General features: G+C 28.3%; 2 protein-coding genes across 3 annotated transcripts in view; one reads left to right on the top strand and one right to left on the bottom strand.

Annotated features, from left to right (window-relative positions):
* Positions 1-12388, bottom strand: part of rtv (QVR superfamily protein rtv) — a 392548-nt gene that overhangs the window by 140429 nt on the left and 239731 nt on the right. The window lies entirely within an intron of this gene.
* The window catches only part of LOC142232439 (uncharacterized), a 74834-nt gene that overhangs the window by 50075 nt on the left and 12371 nt on the right, over positions 1-12388 (top strand). Inside the window, exon 2 of the mRNA XM_075303260.1 lies at positions 11664-11886. Coding sequence (XP_075159375.1) covers positions 11664-11886 — 223 coding nt within the window. The remainder of the gene's footprint in view (positions 1-11663; positions 11887-12388) is intronic.

Genomic DNA, 12388 nt, shown 5'->3' with positions numbered 1-12388 from the left:
GTTAGTATATGGCCGCTAACAACAATACCAAAATTGGTCCATATCGGTTTATAGTTAGGTTAGGTTAAAGTGGAAGCCCGATTAAGTTTCAGACTTACTTAGACTCTTCAGTCCATTGTTATATATAGCCGATCCCCAATCACAAAAAAATTGGTCCATATCGGTTCATAATCATGGTTGCCATTCGAGCCAAAAATAATCTACCAAAATTTTATTTCTATAGAAAATTTTGTCAAGTTTTTAATTTTATAGAAAATTTTGTTAAAAATTTATTTCTACACTGTTAGAAAAATATGTTTTTCATATGTTCCGATATAAACAAAATGTGTTTCGGGCACAATTTTAAAGCACAATATATTTAAGTGCAAACATGTAATGTTCCTAAACTAACACTAAATGTTTGGGACATCTATGTTAATATGTTAGAATATATTATGTTTGGGGCATGAATGTTTCATAAAAATCATATGTGTGAATGCAAACTTATATATATTTACAAATTTCGACTAAACATACATATGTTGTGATATTTTATTCAAAGCGACAGAGAGAGAGTATAGAGAAAGAGAGATGGAAACCGGGAGAGTTGACGAAAGATATCAACATAACACAGCGAAAGAATCAAAAGAGAACAATTTCTATGAAACCGATTTTATGTTGTTTCGGAAAACTGTTTTATGATAAGGCCAAACATTTGATATGCTTAAGTCTAAATATTATTTAATTTGAATAAAGAGAAGAGACATTCGGAACCAAGAGAATGGACATTTGAAAAACAAACAGCATATGTTTTCACCTTGAGAGCAGCATTTTATGTATATGTAGACATGTGTTTTGTTTATCATTTTGGCATTATGGACACAATTTTTTTCTTGGTTCGTTAAAAGAAATCAGGGGTCTCCATAAAAATAACGAAAAGGCACTATACTTTTTTTAGAGTTGGGACAGTAAAATGATTAATAACCCACATTTCGAAGTTTCATTATAAAAATTTAATATAGTATGAATATAAATGTGTAAATTAAAAAAAAAGTGTTCGGTCGGAACAGGCATTGAACCCACGACCCTTTGCATGCAAGGCAGACATGCTAACCACTGCTCCACGTGACAAACAAATGTATGTTTCTGTTAAACAATGTTATGTTTGCATGGGCTCGTGGGCGCTGCAAAATATGCTATATAAATGTAACTTATAACGATAATTATCTACTGGTGACTATAACAGCTACGTAGTCCAGTGGATAGTGTGTTGGCTTACAAACTGTATGATCCTCGGTTCGATTCTCCGTACAGGCGAAAGGTAAAATTTAAAAACTTTATAAAAGTGAATAATTTCTTCAACATTATTTGTATTACAGAAAAAGGTGCCAAGAACTAAAATATTTCGTGGAATTGAAAATTACGAGTATGTTGGGCAACGAGCACAATCGTCTTTGGGAAAAATTCTTCCACGCATATAATATTTTTGGGCTCAAAATGCTTCCAAACATATAATATGTTCACATAAAACAAACATATTAATGTTTCGGCAGTATCCAATAATATATGTGCTTCCTGCAAAATATGTTTGGAACATATGTTAAAGAAGCGATTTTTTTTGAGGGTGTATAGAAAATTTTGTCAAAATTTTATTTCTACAGTAAATTTTGTCAAGATTTTATTTCTATAGAAAATTTTTGTAAAAATTTTATTTCTATAAAAAGTTTCGTTAAACTTTATTTCTATAGAAAATTTTGTCAAACTGAATTATATACGTATTTAATCGGTGTTTTTTAATTTAGATTTGGCCTTACTTACAATTTAGAAGACTGTGTTAGGAGGTTTTAAGATACCTTGCTATCGGCAAGCGTTACCGCAACCCAAGTAATTCGATTGTGGATTGCAGTGTTTAGAATAAGTTTCTACGCAATCCATGGTGGAGGGTACATTAGCTTCGGCCTAGCCGAACTTACGGCCATATATATTTGTTTCTATTAGTGTATATGTACTGTACCCATATAAACCGATTTGACTTCGTGAGCCTTCTACGCCCCAATTTCCATCTAATCAGGTTGAAATTAATCTGTGAGGTTTGTGTGTGGGTCTACTAGCTTCTGTGAAAAAATTTGTTCATACCCTCAAAAAAATAGTGACTCCACCAGGAAGGAAAATTTTGGTTAATCTTAGAAAAATTAGGCTAATTTTAGAAAATTTTAACTAAACTGTATTACAAACGCAGAGGCCACGCCAATATCTTAAAAATAAGTGAATATTTTCGACAAATTCAAGAAAATTTATTAGACATAATTATTTTTTTTCACTTGTAAATTGCAAGAATGCCTTTAGTGCTATACGAAGTTCAAGATGGGCGGATTATTGCTAAAATTGACAAATTTTAAAAAATTCTGAACTATTTGCGGAAAACACGAATTTAGTAAATCTTAGGGCGTTTTCGTTTCGCAAAAAATATGTTACCTTGGTGTTACACTACTGTTTCCCTCATTGTTTTTTCGCCCAAATGATATTGTCATTCCAAAGTTATTGTTAATTCATAATATTGTAAGGGATACCGGATCCAAAATCTAAGATAGTGTCCTGGATATTTTGCAATCAATTTCGAGAATGTTGCACCTTTTTTCCCAATCGAAATCGCCATTAGTACTTAATTTCTGTATATTTTTCCCCTTTTTCAGTTAATTTAACTAACGTACGAAAAAAAATTATTACAGTCAAGAAAACTTTTTCAAAATATATTAATTCCATTAACTCAAACAGAGTTAAATTGGTTCTATAGAGTTCATTGTTTTGTGAGTGTATTAGTTCATTATTATATATAGCCACCATACCCAGATTTGATTTCTTGAACCTTTTGTGTCATCCGAACCGGTTGAAATTCGGTATGTGCGGTCGGTATGAGACCACTAACTATAAAAATTGGTCGATACCAATCCCTAAATCTGATTCACCTAATGGGGTTACACTTTTCATATAATGATATCAGTATACGTCTTCTCCCTGGTTATATTTACACCGAAAACAATGTTGTTGCAAGCACAAATATTTTTAGTGCTAGTTGCCCAAAAGTAAACTTTTCATGGAGGTCGTTTTGTTAGCTGATTCGACTTTAAAATGGTTATATATTTGGAGAAAAGAAAATTCGATTGAACGGAGGTCTACTTGTTATAATCCTCAATATTATTGAAATAGTCCATATTACGAGTGTTGCCATTTATATTTCGCGATAAGAGAACATAAAATATCCCCATTAAGATCGATACCCTGTTGCATGCGTTTGAACCTATCGTCGAAGAACTTTTGCTACTGACTGAGTTATCACAAAAACATACACTCTGAAGACATCAATCGCTTTTTCATGTGCGCTATTGTTGACTTAATCTACCGAAATTAATTCAATCGAAAGTTGTAAAGAATAATCGAACGAAAATGTTCTTGTAAATAATACAAATAGCACTAGTATGTCGAAACTTTCTGTATGCCAAATTAAGATTTGTTTCCTGGTTTCAAGTACGTCAAACATAAATTTAAAAGAGAACTGCGACAGAAAGAACAGAGCAACAAAACATCAAATAAATGGATAGTTTGAGTTGTTGTTAAAATTTTAAATATTTTTGGAATACACTATCGGACTAATCAAATCCCATAGTCAGACAAGACGCAAAAACTTTTTAAGTCCTCTCTAACATTATATATTTTAGCTTTGAAAATGAGAGAGAAATGCATTTAAAATATTATTGGACGGTATTTATTAATTTAGAACTCTTTATTATTGAATACAAGTACATCTTATGCCTGAAGTTCGGATCTAATCAGCAGAATTTAACGATTCATATCTATGGTATGATGGCTTGCATATGCATTTAATTTTTATTTATCATATTTACGTCTTTAAAATTCTTCGTTGGGCAGTTCCAGAAAATTAAACATAAACTTCTATTATGCTACACATTTAACAACTCCTTATGCTTAATTCAGTTGAAAAACATAATTCATTTTCCCTGGTCAAATTACACCCAGCATTGGGCGCCAACTAACTAGCTATCAACATATTTCATTTGGGGGTTTTCTGTTTATTGCCACTCTTCTTTCCCGCAAAATTAATTATAATTTATGCTTAACACATTTTTAATAATATACATTTGGCATTTTTCCATGGAAGTTTTTTTTTTGTTTTGAGAAAACCTCCACTAACATAAGTTGCATTGCAGGAAGATTAACTTATGACTGAATATTTTGCGTTTGGCATAAAACCGAATTACAATAGCGTATGTTGCTTAAGTCTTTTGATTCCGTTTTCATGCAACCGCCTGCCACATGCTCATTCTCACTCAAAATTCACAGAGTGAAATAAGTGTCTTAGCATTATCTGTTCATTAAATTTCAAAACATATATGACCTAAAGCACGCAAACTTATTTAACGAATGAATGAATAAGAGCCTTTTGTATTTCTTTTTGTTTAATAATTTTGTGTAGAAAATATATAAGAAACACACAAAACTTAAACAACAATATAAAATTTACAGTTATTTTAACCCTTCTTTTTCCTATTGCGGTGCCTGAGTACATTGCCAATTAACAATTATTCTTCAACAAAGTGTAGAGATGAATAATGGCATGGCATGGAATGGAAACTAGTAGTTGAAGTAGAATGTTTTTGTGTTTTTTGCAATATTATATTTTAAAGATTAAATAACGATAATCGTTTAGTAACATACAAGAATAACATTTACCATAAAATGTTGTATTAAATAAAGGAAGCGATTTTTAATGATGGTTTACATTATCGAGGTTGCATGGGAATTGTTAGAAAACAGTTGCATATCCAGCAAAAAAAAGCGTCGCTAAAAAAAAGTAGTGAAAATGTTCTTTTTGTATCCGGAAGTGTTGCAAAATTGACGCAGAAGCGATGAATTTAACATGGGCTTGTCGTAGGACGGATGTCCACCATTTCAACAACCATTGTTCTGAATTTGCATCACTTCTTAAGGTGTGATGGAAATCCAGTGTTTTGGATGTGAATTAGGGAATTTTGTGATATTTTGACGAATAAATAATTAAAAAAAAAGAGATTTTTAGTGCATTACATTTTCACTACTTTTTTGGCGACGCTTTTTTGCTGGGTATTTACATTTACAAAATGAATATACTTTTCTATGAAACAAACCCTTGTTTGACCACGAAAAGTAATTTCCAATTGATGCTCGTTGACCTAAAATTTCGTTTGAGAGGAAGGTATTTCTTTGCGTGTATTCTGGCTCAGTTTTCCCAGGTGAATTTGCTGCAGATGTTTGTAATTTCACCAAGCTCATCGATCCAACCTCATTCGATAACAACATAGAACTAAGAAAGTAGATGAATATGCACATAATGGTTTAAGCTTAAAATCCAACCTAATTGAAATGCAAACAGATATCAGGTAAATTAAGGGCGATAGTATTAGAAAAAATATGCTAGTTTAAAAACCACGTTAAGTGTAGCAAAAAAAGCTTTTAGTAAAACAATGTTATTTTGCTTTGAGTAGTTTTTTTTTGTGGCAGGAAACCAAAGTGGAACCAACCGAGCGGTAAATTTACCTCAACAATGATGACGACAATCTTCTAGAGACCAACAGCAAACAAAGATGCAGCAGCTATGCCATGCCACATTTACAGTTGCGCATTTAACCATGTTTAATGCAGTTTAGCCACAAAACACTTAATTATACATTAAATGCAAAACTAACAACAACAACACCGCAAATAACACCACAACTTAATGAAGGAAGCATTCATAGAAAATCTGAACAATGGGCATCGGCAACATGGGACGTTTTCATATCATGACATGACTAAGCAATCAGCCGAGTTAAGACAATCAACCAACCAAGAAACCGACTTCGTTTTTTTGAAGAGTTACTTTCTTAGGCACTGGGGAAAATCCCTACTTCACCACATGAATGTAGAGACTCTTCCCAGATTAACCACAATATTCCCTTTAGGCGGCACATATCCGGGAGGAAGAGCAGGGCAATCATTAATGTTAAAACCAAAACATTTAAGAAATGCTCCAACATTTATTTCGCTATTGCTGTTGCTTTTGGATTTTTTCTAGTTCTCTGGAACGTTATTCATAAAGAAGTCAAAAGAGATGTTATCTTTAGTTGGTATCTTTTTATTTTTCTTCAGCATTTTCCTTTACAACACACTCTAAAGATTTACATAATTTTGCATTATCCACAAGAATAGGGTGATGGAGGGCTGGAAAGAAAAATGTTCTTTATATTGACAGTGGGTTAGATAAGGGAAACTGCTTTATGGCAAGCTTCTCAAATTCAAAATTTAATAAAAATTTTAACCATTTAGTTCAGCAATGTACATGGGCTTTGCAAGGGTCTACAAATCCTATCCTTCGCCCTTATCAATGAGTGGTGCCCGATTCTATAATTAACTATAAAGTGTAAAGAGATGATACACAGTGTGGATTAGAAGTGAATCGGGTTGGGAACACGGCTGCCACTCGAGCCAAAGATATTACAAAAATACTACCAAAAAAATCTTATTTTGCAAAATTGTACTTCTAAGGAATAAATTTTGTCAAAATTTTATTTATATAGAAAATTTTCTTAAAATGTTATTTCTATAGAAAATTTTGTCAAAATTGTATTTCTATAGGAAATTTTGTCAAAATTGTATTTCTATAGAAAATTTTGTCAAAATTGTATTTCTATAGAAAATTTTGTAAAAATTTTATTTCTATAGAAAATTTTGTCAAAAATTTATTTCTGAAGAAAATTTTGTCAAAATTTTATTTCTATAGAAAATTTTGTCAAAATTTTATTTCTATAGAAAATTTTGTCAAAATTTTATTTCTATAGAAAATTTTGTTAAAACTTTATTTCTATAGAAAATTTTGTCAAAATTTTATTTCTATAGAAAATTTTGTTAAAATTTTATTTCTATAGAAAATTTTGTCAAAATTTTATTTCTATAGAAAATTTTGTCAAAATTTTATTTCTATAGAACAATTGGTCTAACTCTCTTTTTTTAATAGAAAATAATGTCAGAAATGTATGCCTATAGAAAATTTTGTAAAAATTGTATTTCTATAGAAAATAATGTCAGAAATGTATGCCTATAAAAAATTTTGTCAAAATTTTATTTCTATAGAAAATTTTGTCAACTGTTTATTGCTATAGAAAATTTTGTCAAATTTTATTTCTATAGAAAATTTTGTCTAAATTTTATTTCTATAGAAAATTTTGTTAAAATTTTATTTCTATAGAAAACTTTGTTAAAATTTTATTTCTATAGAAAGTTTTGTCAACATTTTATTTCTATTGAAAATTTTGTCAAAATTTTATTTCTATAGAAAAATTTGTCAACATTTTATTTCTATAGCAAATTTTGTCAAAATTTTATTTCTATAGAAAATTTTGCCAAAATTTTATTTATGTAGAAAATTTTGTCAAAATGTTTTGCTATAGAAAATTTTGTCAAAATTTTATTTCTATAGAAAATTTTGTCTAAATTTTATTTCTATAAACAATTTTGTCAAAATTATATTTCTATAGAAAATTTTGTCAATATTTTATTTCTATAGATAATTTTGTTAAAATGTTATTTCTATAGAAAATTTTGTTAAAATTTTATTTCTATAGAAAGTTTTGTCAAAATTTTATTTCTATTGAAAATTTTGTCAAAATTTTATTTCTATAGAAAAATTTGTCAAAATTTTATTTCTATAGAAAATTTTGTCAAAATTTTATTTCTATAGAAAATTTTGCCAAAATTTTATTTATGTAGAAAATTTTGTCAAAATTTTATTTCTATAGAAAATATTGTCAAAATTTTATTTCTATAGAAAATTTTGTCAAAATTTTATTTCTATAGAAAATTCTGTCAACATTTTACTTTTATCGAAAATTTTGTCTAAATTTTATTTCTATAGACAATTTTGTCAAAATTTTATTTCTATAGAAAATTTTGTTAAAATTTTATTTCTATAGAAAATTTTGTTAACATTTTATTTCTAACGAAAATGTTGTCATAATTTTATTTCTATTGAAAATTTTGTCAAAATTTTATTTCTATAAAAACTTTTGTCAAAATTTCATTTCTATAGAAAATTTTGTCAAAATTTTATTTATGCAGAAAATTTTGTCAATTTTCTATAGAATATTTTGTCAAAATAGAAAATTTGTCAAAATTTTATTTCTGCAAAATTTTAATTCTATAGAAAATTTTGTCAAAATTTTATTTCTATAGAACAATTGGTAAAACTCTTTTTTTATAGAAAATATTGTCAGAAATGTATGCCTGTAGAAAATTTTGTCAGAAATGTATGTCTATAGAAAAGTTTGTCAACATTTTATTTCTATAGAAAATTTGTCGAAATTTTATTTTTATTGTAAATTTTGTTAAAATTTTTGTCTATAGAAAATTTTACTTCTATGGAAAATTTTGTCAAAATTTTTACTTATAGAAAATTTTGTAAATTTTTTTATTTCTAGAGAAAATTTTGTCAAAATTTAATTTCTATAGTAAATTTTTGTCAAAATCTTTTTCTATAGAAAATTTTGTCAAAATTTTATTTCTATAGAAAATTTTGTCAAAATTTTATTTCTATAGAAAATTTTGTCAAAATTTTATTTCTATAAAAAATGTTGTCAAAATTTTATTTCTATATAAAATTTTGTTAAAATTTTATTTCTATAGAAAATTTTGCCAAAATTTTTATTGCTATAGAAAATTTTGCCAAAATTTTATTTCTATAGAAAATTTTGTCAAAATTTTATTTCTATAGAAATTTTGTCAAAATTTTATTTCTATAGAAAATTTTGTCAAAATTTTATTTTTATAGAAAATTTTGTCAAAATTTAATTTTATAGAAAATTTTGTCAAAATTTAATTTTTATAGAAATTTTGTCAAAATTTAATTTCTATAGAAAATTTTGTTAAAAATTTATTTCTATAGAAATTTTTTTTAAACTTTATTTCTAAGAAATAAAATTTTATTTCTATAGAAAATTTGTCAAAAGAGAAAATTTTACCAAAATTTTATTTCTATAGAACAATTGGTCAAATTCTTTTTTATAGAAAATATTGTCAGAAATGTATGCCTATAGAAAATTTTGTCGAAATTTTATTTCTATAGAAAATTTTGTCAAAACCTTTTCTATAGAAAAATTTTATTTCTATAGAAAATTGTGTCAAAATTTTTATTTGTATAGAAAATTTTGCCAAAAATTTTTATTTCTATAGAAACTTTTGTCAAAATTTTTATTTCTATAGAAAATTTTGTCAATTTTTTTATTTCTAAAGAAAATTTTGTCAATATTTTTATTTCTACAGAAAATTTTGTCAAAATGTTTATTTCTGTATAAAATTTTGTCAAAATTTTTATTTCTATAGAACATTTTGTCAAAATATTTTATTCTGTATAAAATTTTGTCAAAAGTTTATTTCTGTAGAAAATTCTGTCAAAAGTTTATTTCTATAGAAAAATTTGTCAATATTTGAGTTCAATAGAAAATAGAAGTTAAAATTACTTAGTAAAAATATGAAAAAACGACTTTAAATTAAAAATTTAAATAAAAGAACTTCCTGTGCTTTTAAATTTTTGCCTTTAGAACAACCTTCAAATTTGTTGCTGGTGTATTAGAAAGTGCTTGTAATTTGTGGCCCACTGTAATCTTTTGTACCTACTCGATGATTTCCTCTTTTTCGTTTGAAATTGGCATACTTTATGAAGTTACCAAAGCATTTAATTCGAACTAAATCATTTACACTTTGAATGCATTTGCCTTTCCCACTCTTCGCTTCAGTTGTAACTGTCTTTACGATTTTAAACGTTTGTTTGTGGTGGCACCATGGCATGGTAACATTCACAAGTCGCTCTCTATCTTTCTTATAGTAGATAAAATTTATTTTCATGGACGTAGTTATAGGAAGGAATGAGAGGAAGTTTGTATCACAAAGTGATATTTATTCTAAATTTTAGATAGGCTAAACGATTTGCGCTTTCTACAATTGCGTTTCTTAAGTTTAGTTCTCATTGCATGGGATAGTTTCCAATTCCGAATTACCTTGATTTAGGCCAATTTTTTAAGTGTTCACTATTTCATATTGCGGAGTTTGCTTCCTTCATCTCTGACATATTTGATCTACGCCAATGGCCAATCTGCTGGTGGGTACATTCATATGTGCATTAATTCATTACCATTTGCTTCAATTGTATGATCAGCATTCACTGAGTTAGTCAAGAAGTCAGACACTCAGTCAGTTAGTAATGCATTCTTCAATTCATTGTGGGTTACGTTTGGCACATTACTCTGGCAGTCTTTTTTCCATTGTTAAAACACTGATTACAAATGAAACATTTAACCACAATTTGCGGAAATGTTTTACATTTGCTGTGAAGTTACGTTTTTATGAGGATTTTTCCTCAAGTACTTTTCGTGTTTATGTGGGCTTAATTATCAAGCAGTCAGGGCGTGCATCGTGTACTATGTAGTTGATCATGCTTTTCCGGAAAATCTTGAATTTCCTTATTAAGAGTTATTGCCTCTGAATCTACATATTAATTACGGTTTATATACATAGATGATTATGTGCGTTGGTTGGTTATTTTTTGAAAAAAAAAAATGTGATTGATAATCGTGAAGAGTAACACATGGATTCGTTAATTATTAGGTTAAAAATTACACTTATTTAAAAAACCATAAAATCACATGATTTGATTATCTGGAATACAAAGTTTCTATCCGATTGTATGTAAAATCGGGGTTTGGCCTTATTTTCCTGCTCACACATAAATGTCAGTTTTTCGTTTAGAGAAAGAATTTTGTGTTGAATAGTTAGAACCAGGATAATTATATGTACTTTTAGCTAAAGTGGTATCACAAAGAACAGAATTGTATATCTTATACTCTAGTCTAAGATTTTGCAAGTATAAATTTTAATTCTTTCCGAAGAAGAACTTACTCGTTCAAATCGATGGTAGAATTTCGATCCTGGTGATAGCGTTGCCACAAATGAGAACTTTTAGGAAAATGAAAATTACAATTTTTATTCCTAAGATAGACTGTAAAATATGATAAAAGAATTTGAAGATTGTTCCATAAAAATAATTCGAAATTTTTTGATAAGTTCAGACATAAAGTGCGGCTAATTTGGTTTCCTTTGATACAAAGTTGAAGTATATACTAAATTTGAAGATGGTTGAGCTTAATCTACGAGCTTTAGTTTGAACAGAAAAATAACTAAACAGATGGACATTATAAAATCGACTTAGACTTAGTACACTGAATTACACCTTCTGCGTATTTCGTTCCGGGAAAAGTATTTTTTTTATTTGTTTGTGTTTTTTAAAAAGCCAAAAATTTGTTTTCCCAATTTTAGAAATAAAAAATTAATTTTTCGCAGATTGTAAAGTTGCGAAGCTGTCTCAGGAAAATTTAGGAAGTAATTTTGTTTGAAATTTTAAAATTTGATTTTAACCCGAAAAGTCGGGCAATAGAATTGGATTATAACTCCATTTGCAGAATCCAGTTTACAATTAAAAACTGCAAGTTTTTGATAAACAAATTAAAAAAAAACAAAACTGTACAAGTTTCCTTCAAATAACCTCTTAAACATATCTGTTAATATTTCATTGGTATTTACGTCATTTTATTGACTCTTTACAGGTGCCAAAGATGATGATGGCAACAGCATTAAAAGCAGTGACAATTTAATGGGCTTAAGTAAGAAACAACGTAAGGCACGAACCGCATTCACCGATCATCAATTGCAGACATTGGAGAAGTCATTTGAACGTCAAAAATATTTAAGTGTACAGGATCGTATGGAGTTGGCAAATAAATTGGAATTAAGCGATTGCCAAGTTAAGACATGGTATCAAAATCGAAGGTAATTCCAACATTAGAAGATTTCAGAAAGATTTTTGTATTTGTTATATTGTAGTTATTTACTAGCCATCGAATTATTAGTCAATATGGCATTTTTTAATCGCAAGTGTGACAGGGAATATTTAAACCAGGAAATCCATTTATGAAAATACTTTATGACAAATTCCGTTTGTCTAAAATCCCTTTCTGGACGAAATATTTTGTCTTTCTATGGGGCGAAATATTAACATGTTTAACAATATAAGACATATTCGGCATATATACTTTCATTATACTCCATACTCAAATTAAAACTATGGCTTCTACGCAAAAAAGGGCAATAACAAACCTTCCTCTGCAACGAAATTATACACTGAAAAAAAGCATACTCGGTTCCAAAGATTTTGTCTTTAGTTTAAAAAATTTGGTGTTGATTCCGAGCCAAAGAAGCGGAGAATACAAGTAAGGATACTTTTAAGACACAATTCTCTTTTAAATTTAGGTTTTGTGTACTTGCTTCTAGG

This window comes from Haematobia irritans, chromosome 3 (genome assembly GCF_050003625.1).
Source record: "Haematobia irritans isolate KBUSLIRL chromosome 3, ASM5000362v1, whole genome shotgun sequence".
Classification (NCBI taxonomy): domain Eukaryota; kingdom Metazoa; phylum Arthropoda; class Insecta; order Diptera; family Muscidae; genus Haematobia; species Haematobia irritans.
This window is presented reverse-complemented; position numbering and strand designations above follow the sequence as displayed.